The sequence below is a fragment of the Zingiber officinale genome, chromosome 1A (genome assembly GCF_018446385.1).
Source record: "Zingiber officinale cultivar Zhangliang chromosome 1A, Zo_v1.1, whole genome shotgun sequence".
Lineage (NCBI taxonomy): Eukaryota > Viridiplantae > Streptophyta > Magnoliopsida > Zingiberales > Zingiberaceae > Zingiber > Zingiber officinale.
Genome location: NC_055987.1, coordinates 160940932 through 160962911, shown reverse-complemented (window position 1 = coordinate 160962911; position 21980 = coordinate 160940932). Strand labels below are relative to the sequence as shown.

At 35.8% G+C, this 21980-nt stretch overlaps 2 protein-coding genes across 3 annotated transcripts; both read right to left on the bottom strand.

Moving 5' to 3' along the window:
* Window positions 1-375: 375 nt before the first annotated feature.
* On the bottom strand, window positions 376-4381 carry LOC122038204 (superoxide dismutase [Mn], mitochondrial-like). The gene is made up of 6 exons (XM_042597845.1): window positions 3948-4381; window positions 3475-3521; window positions 3279-3404; window positions 3138-3194; window positions 1794-1871; window positions 376-727 (listed from the first exon to the last, which is right to left on the bottom strand). Exons 1-6 carry the CDS (start codon window positions 4273-4275, stop codon window positions 635-637), a joined length of 729 nt encoding a protein of 242 aa, XP_042453779.1. The 5' UTR covers window positions 4276-4381; the 3' UTR covers window positions 376-634.
* A 1352-nt stretch (window positions 4382-5733) lies between these two features.
* On the bottom strand, window positions 5734-21335 carry LOC122038203 (superoxide dismutase [Mn] 3.4, mitochondrial-like). 2 transcript variants are annotated; one of them, XM_042597843.1, is made up of 12 exons: window positions 20986-21335; window positions 12020-12068; window positions 11814-11928; window positions 11629-11724; window positions 11453-11527; window positions 11305-11374; window positions 9622-10009; window positions 9127-9173; window positions 8931-9056; window positions 8791-8847; window positions 7319-7396; window positions 5734-6151 (listed from the first exon to the last, which is right to left on the bottom strand). In XM_042597843.1, exons 1-12 carry the CDS (start codon window positions 21157-21159, stop codon window positions 6059-6061), a joined length of 1368 nt encoding a protein of 455 aa, XP_042453777.1. In that variant the 5' UTR covers window positions 21160-21335; the 3' UTR covers window positions 5734-6058. The 2 variants fall into 2 exon arrangements, with proteins under 2 accessions (XP_042453777.1, XP_042453778.1); XM_042597844.1 differs by lacking the exon at window positions 5734-6151 and having other exon boundaries at window positions 7326-8681.
* Window positions 21336-21980: the final 645 nt, after the last annotated feature.

Below are 21980 nucleotides of genomic sequence, written 5' to 3'. Positions count from 1 at the left end.
TGAATATAAATCATCACCATTAGATATAACAGCTACTGATATAACTGATTTGTGCTGTTGAAGAATTGGTTGAGCTTATCGAAACCATTGCAAAGAGTTCTTTATGAACTTTTGAATTGTTGGTCTAGATGTATGATTCTTGGGAACTCTCTGAATTTGTTTTGTTTCCTTGTGTTTTTGGCGGAAGATGACATTTTATTAGAATCCATGTTAGTTTACTTTTCTCATACTGATTGATCATCCTTGACATAGGTAGACCATCATTTTATTTAGTTTAACACTAGATGACTTTCTAACAACTTGAAAGCCTTTGGATAAGATTCTTTAGGGTGGGTTATATTCTAGTTAGTTAGAAAACATATGTATAACACCTGATTTTGTGTCAAAGTAGCATGCAGAGAATGACACATTGCACAGTCCATATCAGTAATGTTCTAGAGAGAGTGTACATAATCTCTTTTGCTAGTTGTACAAGCCAAACGCGCCAGGGAATGAGAGACCTTGCTTATTCAATCCATGGCAACAAAAGGAGAAGGTCAGGTGACTACAGTTCGTCTTTATTTGGTGATATAGTGAAAAGAAAAACCATTTAGGATGAATCATCTAGGGAGCATCCAGGGTTCAAAAAGTATCATCACGCAGTCTCCCTGTCGTACACTTCGCTTGCATATTTCCAGTTTATCACCTTCCATACGCTCTTAAGATAGTCAGGTCTCACATTTTTGTACTGTAAGACAGCAGAATCAGGGTTCAGAAAGCAGCAAGTCACAAAGACAGATAGTTACTATGGATCAATAGCAGTAAATCATCACCCTAGTGAAACTTGGCAGCAAAGTTAATAATGCATCAAAAAAGACAGTTTGCAAGTTTTTTATGGTTGAAGTTGCTAGAGACGCTCAAGTGATCACGTTGCCAGCTGAGCAATAACTGCAAAGCTGAATAAAAAACCATCTGTCTATCTGTAAACGCGTATGATACAAGGCTATTGGATCCGAATCATGTGTAAATGTGATTAATTACATTTTGGGATATTTAGGTCGCAATATTATGCAATAGTCTCAAGTAACTGCATTCAAATGCACATGGAGCCATTTCTGTATCATGAGAATGACAAATGATGCAATTGTGACCTTTCTAATAATTTGTAGCATGACAATGTAATTGTATACTGCCTTCTAATCCTAGTGGCTGCTACTATATAAACTATTTTAAACACATGGCAGTAAAATACTCAGTCCCAAAAAGATTTTACTATAATTTGTCATTTAGATGATATATGTGTTTGTGATCAGATGAGGAGAAATTGACTTGGTTGTCACGTGGTATTAAAGTAACAAAATCAAGGTCATTTGGCAAGAAGCTAAAGTGAACATAGCTGCACCATGGCAATTAAGGCAGACTTAAAAGAATTCACATGTTTTGAAATATCATTAGTTTAATTTTGTCCTCAGTTGTCTGATAGCTACCATGTGGACTTGCCCCTTAGAAGGTTTTGAGGGGAAATTCACATTCTAGAAGTGTAGGGCTATTTTGCAAAAACAAGTATGGAGGGGAAAGGGAAAATTTTGCTTCTCTTAAAACAATGATATGAACTAAACACACAAGAGAATAAGATTGTGAACAAAATACATGTTTGTTAGGCTCAAGCATAAAAAAAAACACAGAATGCTTCGAGATTTTCTGAAGTGATTGCTTGAGCTTGCATCATTCTAGGAGTATAATCACAATATCCTCTTTAGCATGCCACAAGTCGGTGTTTCATGCAGCAAACATAAAAGAGGTTAGTATTTTACCTGTAGGTAGTACGCATGTTCCCACACATCAATACCAAGCAATGGAACAAGGGTTGCACCTTTGGTCACCAAAGGATCCTACAGAAAGAGCATCCAAACCTATCAGCTACATTTTCCTTTTTTTGGGAAAAAAAAAGTGCTACAGGAAATCAACAAAGAATTGAAGTATGTACCAAAGAGTTAAAAAATATCATGTGATGTAACAGAAATATACATAATGCACATATGAAATCACTAAAGCATGCTAAAGATGTAGGCCATGTTGGTGGTCCAAGTTAAAAGAACTAGATGGTGTGACAAGTGTTTTTGTATACTCACACCAAGATAATCACCTTCCACAAGTATGGCCTTTAATTAACACATAAGAGAACATTAAACACAAACCAACATGCCAGACTATTAATTGATCTACTGACATATCCATTTTGGAATCAAATTAATATCCCTATAATTTTGACCACACAATTTTCCTTGTAGAATTTAACTGAAGGATCTTCTAAATCTACACTTTTAAATCATTAAACCAGCAATGCATTACATGCAAAAATCAGAGTTACACATTTGGGCTATTAGCATAGGAACCTACCAATCTCGTATATGACATTCAAACATCAATTAGACTTATATTCATAAGCCTTAGCTCTTTCCATGTGGTGGTTAGGCATCTCCAAATTATGCGTAACTAAGTAACTAACATCCAAAAATGTACAAGCCACAATTCTTCATTTAATGTTCCAAACGACATTAGTAGCATCGCATAATCTATCTTAATTGAATAAATCCAGGGGCATGTTGCACATGAAAATCATATAATCTGGACCTGGTATGGACACGTTCCCAATTGTGAGCCCTAATTAAGGGGAAAACCTTTAGTTATTCTATTCTATTCATGATTTCTAATGAAAACTAAAAATGATTCAGTTTAATTTAATGCAATGATGAAAAAGGAGATTTAAGTAAGATGAAAAACAAATGCATCTTTGAACTGAAGTGCAAGTTGTCTGCAGTCTTCTATTCCAATCAAGGAAACAACTAAATGATGTCAAGGAAAAGCAGCCAAAATATTGCAAGAGTTCCATTGAAAATTAAATGGACTCATTTTTAACATAGAGGTAACAGACAGCTTTGCATTTTGCAGATTTGGTCATCCCGTGATTCATCAACATAGCTTCCATGACTTCATACTCTAGAGCTTTATTGATTATAATTTAAAAGAGACTAGCCTAGTCTTTTACTTGGATGAACTTGCCGACCAATACGATGTTGTGCACAGAACAAAAGCATAACAGAAACCAAATCTGATGAGGTAAGAATATTCACAATGATGGCAAAAAATTGTCTTACTTGATTTGCAGTTGTTTCAACACTGAGTTTCTTACTGCCCTTATCCAAAGCTAGCCACTGTTATGCATATTGTCAAAGTGAATCAGCGAGAGGTCACTGTACAACAAACAAATATGGTCTATGAGGGGTCATCCTACTCACCACCCACCCAGAACCTTGTAATGCAGCACCTTCTGCATTCATTTTCTGGACCAGAGCCTCCAAAGAACCAAAGTTTGTGTCGATTGCCCAACCTAGTGTGCTGTGTGGTGGCTCACCTCCACCTTCCTGCATGCTTATTCCATTATCAAATTTGTGGGAACATGAAAAACAAGATGTTCCAATGATTATTGATTACATTTGTCGGCTTCAGATTTTGCCAAAATATTGTGTGGTTGACATGACCTGCAAAAGAAAGCAATTTGATACCGTGTCGAAACAATCAATGCGATTAAGTATCACAAAACCATTTTTTTCATCTTATCACCAACTATCTATCAACACTATCAGGTACCTGAATGGGCACATAAAAATAATAAAATAGATTTTTGCCAGCTAAAAATTATGTTTTGGACAAGACATCTGAATCAACATCTAGCAAGATCATGATAACTGTTAAATCTTAAGCCACATACGCACGAGGAATTATAACGGAGATGGAATAGAACGTCCTTCTAAAGCTAGCATGCGTACCGAACTCGAAAAGAACGACTATGAAACCCTAACAAGTTCAAATACGTCCATTAAATCACGATCCAACCCGAAATCTTAAAAATTAAAAAACATTTTAAAAAAAAAGAACAAAAAACGAAGATCACGGAAAAACAAAACCTCCCCCATTGAACTTGATGGCGCTCTGCAGCTGGACGACGGCCGACGCGTCACCCTTAGCGATTGCCGCGTCGAGCTTCTCGAGAGCGTTGTTGTAGTTGGTGATGTACGTCTGATGGTGCTTCTGATGGTGGATCTTCATGATCTCTCCGCTGATGATTGGCTCAAGGGCGCCGTAGTCGTAGGGAAGGTCCGGAAGGGAGGCGACAGTGAGGGTCCGGACCCGGTGGAGACTCGCTCCAAGCCATCGATCCCCGGAGGCCGAAACGGGGGCGAAGCTAGAGGCGAGTGCTAGCGTCTTCTTGGCGAGGAGGGTTCGGAACGCCATGGCGATTTGCTACGAAGCAATGAGAGGGAGGAATGGCGGTCGGTAGGCGGTAGCCCGTGCAGTGAGATTAGCCCTTGTAAGTGTAACTAGGCCTACTATGCGTCCAAACCCGGTTTAACCTTGGCAGATTCTGGTGATCACTATGGTGGTAAACAAATCAAATCGAGTCGAACTGAGTCGAGTCGAGTCGAGTCGATCTTTAGAACATTCAAATTTATTTAATAAAATAATTAAACCAAGTCGAGCTGAGCTTAAAATGAACAATGCTTTTGAAACGAGTATTTAAGCTTGGCTTGGTTTATTTTTTATGAGCTTGAGCTTGGTTTGTTTAGATATTATCAAACTCTCAATCCAAGCTTGGCTTGAGCTTAGTTCGAGCTTGGCTTGAGCTTGGTTCATTTAGATGTTATCAAGTTCTCAATTCATACTTATTTGATTATTTAAAACTTTTAGTTGTTTGATTGATTATTAAGCTTGATAATTTAAATTTAATTATTTTATTTATTATTTTATTTAGCATATTGAAAAGAGTTTTATTAATAAATATTGTTTGTGAACATTATTCACGAACGTTAATAAACTAAATATATGTGTTCAAGCTTGTTTATTTAGCTTAACGAGTTGTTCAAGTTGTTTTATTTAATTAATCTTATGTATATTGAACGAACATAAATAAACTTTTAATAAATCGAACACTAAACTTGTTCATGAACACTTGATTCATTTATCGCTCTAGTGATCATCGACAAATTTGACTTCCGATTCAGAAGAAAAAAAAGCAATAAAATCATAATATTGTTAGAAATTCGAAGGTACATATTGAGATTGTTATAATTTATCAATTATCAACTAGATAGTAACAAAACGAATTCAAATTGAAATAAATGGGCTCTTCATAAGTGTTAAATTATTATTTTTGTCAAGTATAGCACATGTTAGTATAATATAGTATAGTGAGATGACATAATCCTCCTGAGCATGGTAAATGGGCAAAGTGTATTTTTCAAGTAACTAAGGTTATATATTCTTAGTTAATATATATTTGAAGAGTTTTCAAAAGAATATTTTATTTTTTAAAAAAATCTTACCCCTCGCTACTTATCTGAAGTTGACGAGGGATGGAAAATGAGGAGATACAATAAAGAGGTTAAAATTTGAATTTAAAAAATTCATTATCTTTGATTATAATTTATAAAGTGTTCTGATATAAGATATAAAGTTAAACCTATTTGAACATCTAACTTTTGGCTCATCCAGTAAAATAGTCTAGTAACAGACTCCATTTGCTATATAACTAGTGCTTACTAAAAAAAATACTAAAAAGATGCTAAAGTCACCTAATAGCATACTATTTGATAAAAAAAAGGTAGCCAAGTCCAGGGGCCACCGAATAGCATATTAGAAAGATGATGTGTGTCCAACATGTGTAAGAGAGGCTAATTCATTGCAATTAAGAAGAGTTTCAAACTAATCATCCTTACAACTCGACCAGGCTCTTTTCATGAAAATCTGTATGGAAAATTGTTATGAAAAACCTTTTTTTTTTAAATAAATTCGATACGCTCATGTAGTGGTACATTTACCAGGAAGTGAAACAGTTATCTGAGGACCAACATGAGAATTACATTATTTGTTTTAAATTTTATTCACTAGAACGTGAAATGAAAACACAGAGACTGTGAGATGGAACGAGATTTAACAAAAGCTAGCATGAATCAATTAGATCGCCTGCACAAGTGCTTCCTTGGAAATCAGTGGTTCATCCAGGGTTCAATAAGTATCATCAAGCAGTCTCCTTGTCGTACACTTCGCTTGCGTATTTCCAGTTTATCACTTTCCATATGTTCTTAAGATAGTCAGATCTCACATTTTTGTACTGTAAGACAGCAGAAACAAGGTTCAGCAAGCAGCAAGTCACAAAACCAGATAGTTACTATGGATCAATAGCAGCAAATCATCACCTTAGTGAAACTTGAAAGCAAAGTTAATAATTAAAAAAAAAGACAGTCTGCAATTTTTTTCTGATTAAAGTTGCTAGAGACACACTCAAGTGATCAAGTTTCCAGCTGAACAATAACTGCAAAGCTGAATAAAAAACCATCTGTATAACTATCAACACGTATGAACAAGGCTGTTCGATTTGAATCATGTGCTAAATGTGGTTAGTTACATTTTGGGATATTTAGGTCACAAAATTATGCGATAGTCTCAAGTCACCAGATTCAAATGTACATGGAGTCATTAGTGTATCATGAGAATGACAAATGATGCAGTTGTGACCTTTCTAATAATTTGTTCCATGACAATGTAATTCTATACTGTCTTCTAATCCTAGTTGCTGCTACTATATAAAATATATTTTAAACACATGGCAGTAATTTCAGTCCCAAAAAGATATAAAAGTTCTCTATAATTTGTCATTTAGATGATATATGTGTTTGTGGTTAGATGACCCCAACTAGTGGGATAAGACTTAGGTTGTTATTGATATGTTTGTGGTCAGATGAGGAGAAATTGACTTGGCTATCAAGTGGTATTAAAGTAACAAAATCAAGGTCATGTGGCAAGAATTTAAAGTGTGCATAGCTGCACCATGGCAATTGAGGCAGACTTACAAGAATTTACATGTTTTGAAATGAAATTAGTTTAAATTTGTCCTCAGTTGTCTGATAGCTACCATGTGGAAATGACCATCAAAAGGTTTTGAGGGGTTCTAGAAGCCTAGGGCTGTTTTGCTAAAACAAGCATGAAAGGGAAGGGAAAATTTTGCTTCTCTTAAAATGATGATATGAACTAAATGCACGCACAAAAGAGAATAAGATAGTGAACACAATACATGTTTGTTAGGCTCGAGAATAAAAAATAATAAAATAAATAAATAAATAAACTGGGAATGCTTCCAGATTTTCTGAAGTGATTTCTTGAGCTTGCATCATTCTAGGAGTGTAATCACAATATCCTCTTTAGAATGCAAATATACAAAGCATGCCACAAATTGGTGTTTCATGCAGTAAACATATGGCAAAAGAGGTTAGTATTTTACCTGTAGGTAGTACGCATGTTCCCACACATCAATACCAAGCAATGGAACAAGGGTTGCGCCTTTGGTCACTAGAGGATCCTACGGAAAGAGCATTCAAACCTATTAGCTACGTCTTTTTTTTTTTTTGTGGAAAAAAAGGTGCTACAGGAATGGACAGAGAATTGAAGTATGTACCAAAGGGTTAAAAAGAATTATGTGATGTAACAGCAATCCAACATAATGCACATATGGAATCAATAAAGCATGCTAAAGATGTAGGCCATGTGTTGCTAGTCCAAGTTAAAAGAACTAGATGGTGTGACAAGTGTCTTTGTTTACTCACACCGAGATAATCTCCTCCTTCCACAAGTATGGCCTCTAATTAACACATAATTTTCAGGCCAGAGATTAAGAACATGCAAAGAGAACATTAAACACATACCAACATACCAAACTAATTGATCTACTGACATATCCATTTTGGAATCGACTAAATATCCAGTTATGAATTGTAATTTTGACCACACAACCTTCCTTGTAGAATTTAGCTGAAGGATCTTCTAAATCTACACTTTTAAATCAATAAACCAACAATGCAATACATGCACAAATCAGAGTTACATATTTGGGTTATTAGCATAGGAACCTACCAATCTCGTATATCAAAAAAGATGACATCCAAACATCAATTAGACTTATATTCATAAGCCCCATCTCTTTGCCCCTAGGGCGTAGCTGAGTTGGTACTCACATGGCAGACTTGCATCAATAAGCCCTATCTCTTTGCATGTAGTGGTTAGGCATCTCCAAAATATGCTTTACCTAATATCCCAAATGTACAAGCCACAATTCTTCATTTAATGTTCCAAACAACATTAGTAGCATTGCACACTATCTTAATTGAATAAATCCAAGGCCATGTTGCACATGAAAATCATATAATCTGGACCTGGCATGCACACGCTCCCAATTGTGAGCCCTAGTTAAGGGAAAAGCCTTTAGTTATTTTATTCTATTTATGATTTCTAATGAAAACTAAAAACGATTCAGTTTAATTGGATGCAGTAAGGAAAAAGGAGATTTTAAGTAAGATGAAAAACAAATGCATCTTTGAACTGAAATGCAGGTTGTCTGCGGTCTGCTATTCCAATAAAGGAAATAGCTAAATGATGTCAAGGAAAGAGCAGACAAAATATTGCAAGAGTTCCATTGAAAATTAAATGGACACATTTTTTAACATAGAGGTACGAGACAGCTTTGCATTTTGCAGATTTGGTCATCCCGTGAATCATCAACATAGCTTCCATGACTTCATACTCCAGAGCTTTATTGATTATAATTTAAAAGAGACTAGCCTAGTCTTTTACTTTGATGAACTTGTTGACTGCAAACCCAATACGATGTTGTGAGCAGGAAAAAAAAAACATAACAGAAACCAAACCTGCCGAGGAAAGAAAAATATTCACAATGATGGCAAAAAAAAATTATCTTACTTGATTTGCAGTTGTTTCAACACTGAGTTTCTTATTGCCCTTATCCAAAGCTAGCCACTGTTATGCATATTGTCAAAGTGAATCAGCAAGGGGTAACTGGACAACAAACAAATATGTTCTATGAGGGTAATCCTACTTACCACCCACCCAGAACCTTGTAAAGCAGCACCTTCTGCATTCATTTTCTGGATCAGAGCCTCCAAAGAACCAAAGTTTGTGTCGATTGCCCAACCTAGTGTGCTGTGTGGTGGCTCACCTCCACCTTCCTGCATGCTTATTCCATTATCAAATTTGTGGGAACATGAAAAACAAGATGTTCCAATGATTATTGATTACATTGGTCGGCTTCAGGTTTTGCCAAAATATTGTGTGGTTGACATGACCTGCAAAAGAAAGCAATTTGATACCATGTTGAAACACTCAATGTGATTAAGTATTTGATACCATGTTGAAACACTCAATGTGATTAAGTATCACGAAACCATTTTCTTCATCTTATCACCAACTATCTCTCATTACTATCAGGTGCCTGAATGGGCATATAAAAATAATGCAATAGGTTTTTGCCAGCTAAAAGTTATTTTTTGGACAAGACATCTGAATCAACATCTTGCAAGATCATAATAACTGTTAAATCTTAAGCCACATACGCAGAGGAATCATAACAGAGATGGAATAGGACTTTCTAAAGGTAGCTGCATACCGAACTAAAAAATAATGACTATGAAGCCCAAACAAGTTTAAAGACGTCCATTAAGTCATGATCCAATCTCAAATCTTAAAAATTAAACAGCATAAAAAATAAAAATGGAAATCATGGTAGAACAAAACCTCCTCCATTGAACTTGATGGTGCTCTGCAACTGGACGACCGCCGATACGTCACCCTTAGCGATTGCTGAATCAAGCTGCTCGAGAGCATTATTGTAGTTGGTGATGTACATCTGATGGTGCTTCTGATGGTGGATCTTCATGATCTCTCTGCTGATGGTTGGCTCGAGGGCGCAATAGTCATAGGGAAGGTCCGGAAGGGTGGCGATGGTGAGGGTCTGGACGTGGCAGAGACTTGCTCCAAGCCATCGATCCCTGGAGGCAGAAACAGGGGCGAAGCTAGAGGAGAGTGATAGCGTTTTCTTGGCAAGCAATTGCAACCCTGTGTCAGCATTGGCAGTGTTAAGCCAAACACCATAGAGCTTATCAGAGAACAACACGAAATGTATCTGCAAGTGAAATTTTGTCAGGAAATCATTTAACTTAAATAAATTGCATGCACACATCGACATGATGATTAAGGTGAAGATCCTCAATATTTCTATGAAATACGCTTGTCAGAGAATGAAGCATCATCTCACAATGTAAGCATTGAAGACTATAAGTTTGAATTTACACGAAAAAGGAATACGGATATCCTTAAGATGGGATGAATACTTTGTGATATCAAAATGCTTACAACAATAAAATAATTGTGAGTATCAAACTCTGCATAAGGTTATATTTTTTCACATGTTTAAATGTTTTAGACTTTGCAAGGAAAGTGCTTTACTCTATCAAAGATATGTTCATGTGAATTCTTGATTGAGAAGCCAAGGGACCAATTATACCACTACTATGGCTCTAAAATAAGGTCTGCAGGCGAGCAACCTAATCCACATAAGATGAGAATTTCAACTGCACAAAACTCACTGCGGCACAAAATGGATGCATGCTATCCCCTTACCCAAGAAGTATTGCCCTAGCCTAGCCAGTATTTGAGATATCTAGTTCATATGAATTTCACTAAATGTTTTTTAAAATCTATTTTCTAATATCAAATATTCATTTTAGTAATCTCATTGTTATTATAGTAATTTACTATAGAAGTTTTCTAATTGTTCAACGTTTATAGAATATGTTTGATCTACCATGTCCTTATAAAATTGTACTGTAAATGTAAGGGGCACACTACGATTGCACAAGACCTCAACAAAATTCCATTTTAACCATTCCATTTTTGTTTTATTAATAACATCTTCAGCAATATCTCTTTGTTGGCAATAAATTCAAGCTTTCTAAAACCCCTTGCTTGCAAGAATTTCCATGTCTAAAACTTAGCTATCCCTTCACACTTTCATTCTCATTAGTAACGTTGTATTTTGTGTATTTAATTTCAGTCTTGCTTTGTTTAAATCCTTTGGTTTCCATAGTCCATAATTCAAGGTTCAAATTCATTCTGTCTAGACTCATCACTTATCCATTAGCATAATAATATCATCAATTAGCACCAAGTACAACATCAAAATGCCTATATACCAATAAATAGTCAGATTCCAAGTCAGTTGTTAACACCTTCAAGGCATCTATATAAAGCGGAATCAGAAACAAACAACAAATTAATACAATGGAAAAGACATGGATGATTAATGAACTAAAGCAATAAGGTATATGATAAGAGCGTATCTTTCATCTTTTCCCTTTTTTATAGGAAAGAGCAATTCTAATCCATTTCAAAGGGGAGTATGAAAAAAAACATATCTACCTCTTTAAAGGAGTCAAGGAACTCTTTTGCCACTGATATAGCTATCCTGGAAGCCTCTTTGAAAGGATATCTTCAACAAGACAACAAAAAAAATCAAAATGAAAACATGAGAAGTCACTCAAATATTCAAGCATAAATGAACAAATACCTGTAGAGACCACAAGATATAGCTGGAAAAGCGATGTATTGAACATTATTCTCCTTAGCAAGCGTCAAGCTATTTCTGCAAAAGAGAATGAAGACAATCGAATTCTATCCAAGGTCATTGACGAGCATGTCTTAAGTAAGAACAGCCATCAAAAGCTAATGGGAAGCTGTCTCCACCTGTATGCATTAGTAAGGGAAATCTCAGGATGTTCATCACTGTAATAGATGGGCCCAACAGTGTGTATCACATGTGAAACAGGCAACCGGAAAGCTCTGCGCACAATGTAAATCATTTTGTGGTGAGAAACAGGGTAAGGTCAGCATGCAACAACACTATTGCCTTTCGCAGAAAAAGAACCTACGGAGTGATTCTGGCTTCCCCTGTAGGGCAGCGGACTGTAATCCTCGAGAAGTTCTGGACCTTTGGAACCTTTCGACATGCCTCGAGAAGTTCTGGACCAGCAGCTCGATGTATAGCTGATAAAAAGGTCAGGTTTTCAAAAATGAAAAACAAATAAAGGAAAAAAGAGAAAGCAAAAAACTAATTTCTGTGACAGAATTTAGACACCTTCATCCACGCCACCATCTCCAAGCATTAGTTTGCTAGTTGCATTTACCTGAAATTTACCCATTACTTATAACGCTATTGAGTATTATAGCATATTACAGAAAACTTATTATATCTGGCAAAAATCCATTAAATGTTGCTTATGAATCTACAGAAATAAAGTAAACAGAACTTTACTACTACTACTACAAAAAGAACATTGATCTTGACTCAAATAAAGTCAAAAGTTTCTCTTTGATTGTATCAAATAAATTCTCCTCTATGATATAGCAAAGTTCAATTCATTAATGGCTTGTTTCTTGAGGCCGCTAGTTACCCTATTCAGTTTTCTAAATAATCTTCATAAAACATAGTTCCTGTCCATTATCTTCACGAAAGTATTCTAAATAATCTTTGATCAAGTATGTTACAAAACTTATAGTGTTGGTCCATAATATTCTAACACATAAAACAAGATGAAACTAAGTTTATTTATCTATAATTATTTATAGGATGTTAGATAAATTCATAGAGAAGCTAAGTTTCATCTCTATCAAGCTTAATTATATGAAGAGATTGGCTCTGGACCTCTGGTTGAGCTTGCCACTTGGTCTAAGAAGTGCTGCTGGAGTTTTATAAGCATCCTAATAACAATTTTTGAATACAAACTTTTGAGCTTGGTTGAGTTTGAGATGGCTCGAGCCAGTTTAGCTTGGTGAACCCATTGATGATGGTTCGGTCTACCTCATTTCTAGCCCTACATGTATTTTCAGTTGACTCACTGAAACCAAGATAATTTATTTAGATTAACCCAAAATTGTAATTGTAGGATTAAATTAGATAGAAGATGAATAACTTGGTTAATCATAACTTGGTTTAAAAAATGAATAGATCTACAATGAAAAGGGATTTCTTAGTGCATTATGAGAAGAGAAGAAATCACTTAGTGAATATGGGAAGAGAATTTAATTGGGCTATGGTATGTGGCACGTTGAGAAGCGAAGAAAACTCTTAATTCATCTCCCATAATATATGCCTAAGGTATCAGCAAAAGAAGTCAAGTCAACTTTAAGCCATTTAGTGAAAGGTGCCTGGCATTCTATCAAACAATGTAGTTGGATTACTACTGAATTGCTAGTTGATTAGGCTAAGCTTCCAATTCAAAATGGAACTTAGAAAAAATGAGAGACCATTCAGGAGATGCTTCAGGCCACTTTAGAGAATATTGCTACTTAATGAAGGATAATGTCGAATGAAAGGTGGAATGATAAGACTCATAATAGTAATCATATACTGGTTTTACATTTTAGCTCCTTCCTTATATCATTGTTTTCTTCCTCGAGTAGGTTTTTGGCCAGTAAAAACCACCTGAATGGACCATGAAAACAGCCAGGAGCCACAAACCGAACTACCGAAGGTGTTTTCTAGTGCCTCAGCTTTTGGTTGTGCTAGAAAACGCCAGTCTTTCATCCCCTTGAGGTGATGTGCACTATCATAATTTCCTTAGGAAACAGTCATGACTGGCCGAATACAGTTTCTACTTTGTCTCATTGTGGCAATATCTCAGACGTCTTATTTAGGAAATGACAATATCTTCCCATAAAGAAATTTGGGCTCTAAACCTATGGGCTTGCAACATCCAGCCACATGCAACCAAACAAATACAGAAGTCAATACTGAAAACGACTCACGTAACTGGTACCGAGTCCAACTTGATGGAAGTTGTAAAACCTAAGCCGCATGATCTCTAGAAACCAAATAAGAATTTGACATAGGAAATACAACTATAAGCATGGATCTTGTTTCAACATAGAACATGGCATAACAACGTAAAAGCATAAACCAACGACAAGGAATCTGATTGAAGAGTAATGGCCCTTGTCTTTAGTGTCGTCTGAGTGATCCCTGTGGAAGAAGATGAAGCGGAAGCAATAGGAGAGACCTTGCAAGAGAATTAGGGTGACGACACCGCAAACCTTTGTTAATGGGGAACGAAGGAAGATGTTAAGATGCTTTAACTCCTTGGGGGCCTCTCCCTTAGCGCTCCGACTTGTTATCAACCCATAGATGATAACGGGTCAGGCAAAAGGTTCTACACATTAAACTCACCTCCAATAACCTGAAACTCAATAATTAAGTTAGATCACTTAAACGGGTTTGGTTTGCATTCATATGCACAACTTACAACTAGGTCAACGTAAAGGGGATAATATCCAACAATCTCCCACTTGGACTGCTTGTGAGTTGTATATAAAATACAAGTAAAACTTTAGGTGATATCAAACTTTATGGGTACATAATACCCTGTAAATAATCTGGTCCATTAACTTCATTGGTATAGGAAGTTCATAGCTACTATATATGCATGTAACAAACCTCAATAGTAATCGCAATACCAATGTCATTAATGACATAGATCAAGATGTAGATATATAGTGTGGAAATTACATGAAATATGATTACATGTCAATTTCCAATTGATCCTAAGTGACCCAAAAACTGATTATATTTGCAAATATCTTATGTTAAACTGCAATAACAAATTATGATCTAAACCTTATAATTCCTAAATAGAATCTATATCATATTTAGAAACACTAAATGTTAAATCATGATATCTTATTTTAGAAAGTTTAACAAACAAAATTCCCATTAATGTTTTGAACTTCAAATACGCACAATAATCAAAACAAAATATTTGTCTTTATTGACATAGAGCAATAAATAAATACAGACTCTCACTAGATGAATTCTTCTTCTATTAGAATAATTCATATATCCACAACATGCGCATGAAACACTTAGGCACCAAGCCCTTGGTGATCATTATCTGACAACTCTGAACTCTTTCTTTAACCGATAGAAACTTGATGTAAATATGCTTACACTTCGACAAACTGCGGTTGTTCTTAGCATACAATTTTGCGGCTTTATTATCACATTTGATCCTTAATGGCCTATCAATTCCATCAATGATATGCAGCGCTGTGATAAAGTTCCGCAACCAAATCCCATGATGAGATGCTTCGTGACATCTACCAACTCTACCTTTATAGTAGAAGTGACTACTAGTGTCTGCTTGACACTCTTCCAATATATAGCCCCTCTAACAAGTATGAAAATATAGCCGTAGACCTCTTGTTATCCAAACATCTAGTAAAATTGAAATCTGAATATTCAATCACCTCTAGGTGATCTGACTTCCAATACATGTACATGCACCCTTTAATTCTTTACAAATAACACATCACTCTCTTTACTACTTTTCAATGCGATGGTCCTAAGTTACTAACATAGACATCCTCACTGTAAACGTTATATTTGGTTGTGTAGAAACTTGTGCATACATGAGACTTTCCATGCATAAGGAAATTGTTCCATCTCTTTTATTTCAAGTTCAAGACGTAGACACTAAGGGCGTAGCCAGGAAATCTACTGACCTTGGGCTGATTGATCTAATAAATTAAATTACCAAATACCTTGAAAAATCAAAGAACAAATCAGTAGAAATGGAGCCGCGATCTAGGGTTTTGGGTTTCAAATTGGTTCACATTTTACATCTCACACTTGTTATCAAAATGAACCATATGGCGTGAGAAACAAAAACCCTCAATCAATTTTGAGATTGCACAGACAGAAAGAGAGAAAACTAATCAATTATTTGAGTTTCCTATGTTTTATCGGGCTAAAAGAAATTAATCGGCTAAAAAATTGTAATAAGTTAAAGGTCAAAATAATTTACCTAGGGCTTAATCCCAATAAAAAATAAAACTCAATACATACTAACTACTAACTTTAAAAAAAAAATAAGCCTGGGCTAGAGCCCACCCTAGCCTTTGGGGTGGCTCCGTCCCTGGTGGACACTGCTTTAAATTGAATTTATCACCTTTAGACACAGGTGTGTCACCAAGTGAACAGTTTTGCATGTCATACATTATTAAAAGTACCTTTTTCAATATAGGCAAAGTCCAAGAATGAATGTTGAACGATCACGATAGATCTGTATGTCTAAAACAAATGATGCTTCACCAAAATCTTTCATTTCAAAAATACCAAATAGAAATGACTTGGTTTCATGCAGCAAACCCTTATTATTGCTCGCAAGCAATGTCATCCATAGATAGGACAAGTATAACAAACTTGCTCCCACTAAACTTGATATATATACACTTGATCACCATAAATGGATTTCTTTAATCTACATATTAGGTGTTTTGAGTCCTGAGACACAAAGTTCTCCGATTGAACCATATATATAGACTCCTCAATGTCTCTATTAAGGAATGCAATCTTTACGTCCATTTAGTATAACTCTAAATCATAATGAGCTACAAGTGCCATGATTACCCTAAAAGAGTCTTTCGTCGACACAAGTGAGAAAGTCTCCTTGTAATAAATGTCTTCTTTTGGAGTGAATTTCTTGGCAACAAGACGAACCTTATACTTTTCGACATTGCCCATTAAATCCCACTTTGTTTTAAATATCCATTTACAACCAACAGGTTTCGAACCTTCAAGCAATTCGACAAGTTCTCAAACGTCATTGTTTGCCATAGACTTCAACTCTTCTTGCATGACGTTAATCCACCTTTCAGGGTTTCAGGGTTAAAGCATTGTTTGACCTCTTGGAAAGATGTAGGATCACTTTCCAACTCTATGTCAAACCATGCTCTTGGAGATAAATATAATCACGAGAAGTCATAGTTTGAGGTGGTTGAGGTACTTACTCATCAATATGAGGCAATACATTAATTTGAGTGATAGGCTCCTTTGCATTGGAGATTATACAGGAATATCTTGATTCACTACTCTCACTGGAGGTGCAATATCCACAATGTACGGTATGAAAATCATTCTGCTACTAATCGCACTAGTAGTGATAACAGGAGGATCGCTAACAATTTCCTCAAAAGATACTTCTTTGACCTTATCACTCTTATTGTTCTCAATAAATTTGGTGTTTTCCATTTCAAAGAAAGATCTCTTAGATGGATCATAAAATTTATACCTCTTGACTGTTCTTAAGTTCAGTTTCCTTTCGTTAGGCCTATAAGACCTAGTCTCAACTCCCCGGACATGTAATGCCTAATGCTAGGTTGTCTACCTGTCCACTTCTCGAATGGAGTTTTAGTTATTGCCTTACTAGGTACTCTATCTCACCTCATAAAGACTTCGGTAGAGAAGTGAAGGCTCACATACTTCTCACCGTGTCTTTTAGGATTCGACGACATTCAGCTATACTATTCTGACTAGGTGTACCAAGCATGGTATATTGAGGCATAATCTCACACTCAACAAGGTAGTTCACAAAAGATCCTGGATGTTGTTCACCTGATCCATCATATCGACTGTAATATTCACCTTCACGGTCGATTGGATAGCTTTAATTTTCTTACCTAGTTGATTTTCAACTTCAATTTTGAAAAATTTGAACATGTCCAACATTGCGACTTCTCATGAATAAGGCACGGATAGCCGAATCAAGAGTAATCGTCTATTAAGCTAGTGAAATATATTTGACCATTCCAAGGTGCCTTAGGAATAGTCCATAAATATTCGTATGTATTAACTCCAATACATTACTAAATCGATTTGCTTTCTTATTACTTTTGTTAGTTATTTTCCCCTTAACATACTCTATGTTGTCTGGATATATGTCTTAGACGCCTATGCCACAATATTGGCGAATTCTCATTAGTTAATTTGCGTTTTATAACTATACTATACATAATCATGTTGTCAACTGTAGGACTTATAGTGTTTAATTTATAAAGCTTATCAAACAAGGAGTCATTGTCAACCAACATTGAATTAAAGAAAATACTAAAAATTTAATTTTTAAATGAACAAAAATAACCTGATTTATTCAAGTAAGAAATTGAAATAAAATTCCGTTGAAAAGACAGTATAATACATGTATTTTCCAAATTCAAAAAGACATTAGTTCTAAACAAAGCCTAAAAACACCAATCGACTCGACTTTAGCCTTTTTTCCATTCCCCGTATAAATGTATCTTTCACCATCAAGCGGAAATTGGTCCTATATAGTGACACTTATGTGAGTAGTAGCATCGATATCTATCATTGAGTACAATTGTCAAATTGACTTATGAACTAATAAGAGTGAGAAATTTACCCTTCTTTACAGGCTAGTTGGTGTACTTGGGCAGTCTTTTTTCATATGACCTTTCTTCTTAAAAAAAAAATAAGTGGACTCTGCTTCTGTTGCTTCTTATGGCCAAAACCTCCAGAATCTGCAGTTTGCTTTCCCTTTCTTTTCTTGCCCGAACCTTGGGAATCAGATGCTAAGTGTCTCACACTTCAATCTCTCCTCCTTTTACACGCAATGAGCTATAAGCTCATTCAATGTCTACTTTTCCTTTTGAGTATTATATAAAATCTTAAAAATAGTGAACCGTGCAGGCAGAGATATCAAAACGAAATACACTAACATACACTCAGACATATTGAGTTTAAGTATTTTCATACTTATGGTGATATTGGGCATCTTCATAATGTACACCCTTATGTTTTCTTTGCCCTTATACTGCATAGTTACCAACTTTGAAACAAGTGTAGTAATCTCGACCTTTCTATTAGCCATAAAATGGTCTGTTAATTGACTAAGGAAACTCCTAGCATCCTCTCCCTCGATTATTGAATCTTTAATTGGTGCTGAAATGAAAAGCCTTATGATACTTAGACACATGCGGTTTGATTGCTCCCATTCTTCAAATTCTTCCCTCTGCTCTATAGTGGTAGCACTAGTTAGGAGTGTGAGATGATCATGTCTCAATGCATAATCTAAGTCGATTCGGCCTAAGACTACGATAACATACTCTTTCCATTCAGCAAAATTCGAACCCGTTAGTGTAGGGATGTTATTAATACTGGCAGTAATAGATTGTACTGAAATGAAAAGAGTGTAGATTATATAAGTTTATGATTTAATTAAAGCCAAGAACATGAGTAAAATTATGCAAATACAATAAAATTTTAAATGCATATAAGTGAGCTATTTATGAGATACCAAATACGGCATTTTACTCTATGGACTAAAATACAATTTGTTAGCAGTACTCTCTAATATAACTTAAAATTTAATTGGCCACATAATGAGTCTTCCTTTGGGCTGATCCATTATGTGCATAATTTGACACTTTATATGAGTTATAAATTGATTCATAGCTTACAATAACTTTAATCTTTCACGCAATATGTCTCCTTTATCCCAACATATTTTGTGTATGATCGGAATAAAATAAATTTTGTTTTATAGTCGTAGGTTATCTTAAATATATATCTGACATAAAAGTAATTTTTCTTTAGACCAATTACTTTTAGTATAGATATACGTCTACCGACATAAAATGTACTAAACCTACCTAAAATGTCTTCCTTTGGACTGACACATTAGTTCAATTTAATAGCATGTGTGTAGATAGACCCAAGAAACCGTAGGAATTTTAATCGAACAAATAATCACTTAATCGGCCTTAATAGCTCAAAATTAGGCTTATTAATTGATTGATATCATATGACAACCGATTACCACAATAGATTTAAAAGCATACTGTATGCGACTACATGATCATTGTTTAATATCATTTAATTAATATTCTCCAACATGAATTGCTATAATTGTTTAAAGCCATTTAATTAATATTCTCAATCATGAATTGCACTGTTTCACGTTTGAAAGAAACACTTAATGGATTGTAGGCATTCTAATCGATTGATGGCATTAAATATCATTCTCATGCATGAAAAAATTGTTTCACGTAGAAAACATTCCGTTAATCAATTGGAAACAAATTCCAACCGATTAACAATTGATCCTTTAGCAACTTAAAGCTATTAATCGATTGGCAACTTAGTTGCCAATCGATTGGTAATTTTAATCGATTGGAAATAAATCAATCGATTGATGACATCAATCGATAAGGCTGATCGATTCTAATCAATTTTATCGCAATTTAAAGGTTGTTAATTGATTGACAAAAATTGTCAATCGATTGGTAGCATCGAATTCGATCCAATCATGCTAATTGATTGGAGAAATTCACCAATCCATTGATGTCAACTGAATCGATTGGGTAATCGATTCGGCTCGGTTTTGTTCACAATTTTAGACTTGGTAATCGATTGGCCAACCAAGTCAATTGATTGAGCCATCACAATTTGACGGTGACGGTTCTTCCCCAAGACGGCGACAGTCCATCACTGTTCTTTGTGTTCTTCGTGAAATACACAAACAACACATAAGATCAAGTCTTTCCTAAGTTTTCTAGGCAAATGATTTTGACGATCAAACATGCTAGCATGAACACAACAAATCGAAGAAAACCCTAAACTGTATTGCCATGAAATCAAAGAAAGAGAGTCTTAGCTCTGATATCAATTGATGGAGATTGTAAAACCTAAGCCACATGATCTCTAGAAACTGAATAAGAACTTGACATAGGAAATACAACTGTAAGCCTGATTGAAAAGCCATGGTCCTTGTCTTTAGCGTCGTCAGAGTGATCTTGTGGAAAAAGATGAAGTGGAAGTAATAGGAGAGACCTTCCAAGAGAATTAGGGTGACGGCACCGCAAATCTTCGTTAATGGAGAACGAAGGAAGATGTCAAGATACCTTAACACCTTAGGGACCTCTCCCTTATATAGACACTCTGATTTGTTATTAGCTCACAGATGATCAGGATAAAGGGTTCTACACATTAAATTCACATCCAATAATCCGAAACCCAATAATCTTAAGTTAGATCACTTAAACAAGTTTGGTTCGCATTCATATACATAACTTACAAATAAGTCCACATCAAGGGGATAATATCCAACACAACTCTCAAAAGATCTTCCTAAACGAGACTATCCTAGCGGATAAATTCATAACAAAAGAGAACAAAAGAAATCAAACATCACTGCAATAAAAGAACAACAATGAATTTATATAGAAGCATCAGGGGGGTTTCTCGATACTGACGATCGCGTCGGTCGATCCGTCCACGGACCACACGGTAATGTCCCCTTTCTGAATCTTAAGAACGCTCGAAGGAGATAACTGGAAGGTTCGGACAGAACCGTCGGAGGATGAGGCCGAAAACCCTGCCATACCCATGGCCGATCGGACGTCGCCTGTTCTATTGCGCCGGAACATATCAGGGGCACTGGTCGAGCGCGGAACGTCCTCAGAAGGATCTCGACTGCAGGAACCCTTGCGAGGCTTCCCAGAGAGGGAACGATGAGGCACCGAGCGGCCTTCGTTAGCAAAAACGACGATGGAGTAGACGTCAGCATTTGAATATCAGGGCTGTCGAGTCGACGACAGTTTGCGGCCTTTGACGGTTCTCGTTGAATTTTTCTAAATTCCTAGTTAAGAAAAGAGAGGAAAGTTTCATTTCACTACCGAACTTATCATATTTTTCAGTATAACCCTTGCAATTTTAAAATTATTTCACTATTCTTAAAATCTTATTATTTGTCGCCTAGTGTTAGCCTCTTAATTTGATGGCATGGCTGGTGCAAGGATTAGTACGTTACTTCTTGGATCCAGCATATTGGGCATGTGCACAATGCATGTCAAGCAACAAATAGATTTGTGATAGCGAGCGGGGTTGTTCAAGCATAAGTCAAACGGGAGGTTGACTTGACAATGACTATCAGATGCAAATGTTAGACGCGCGGAATCTAAGCATTTGGCCAAGAATGACTTGCAAAAAATGTGAGTCATGACATGCAGCGGGTGCATGCATATAATGCAATATGAAGGATGATGCAGCAAAGTGACTATTTGAACCAAGCCCATGAAGTAGAACCATGGGCCAAGCACAATGGTGCATGCTGGCCTTTGACATGATGCCAAGATTGTAAATGATGTAGATGGCAGTTTGGGACATGTGGTATGATAGTTGAGGAAACTAACATGCAACCGCTTATAATTATCATGCCAATTTTTTCATATGAATTATAAATAAGTAT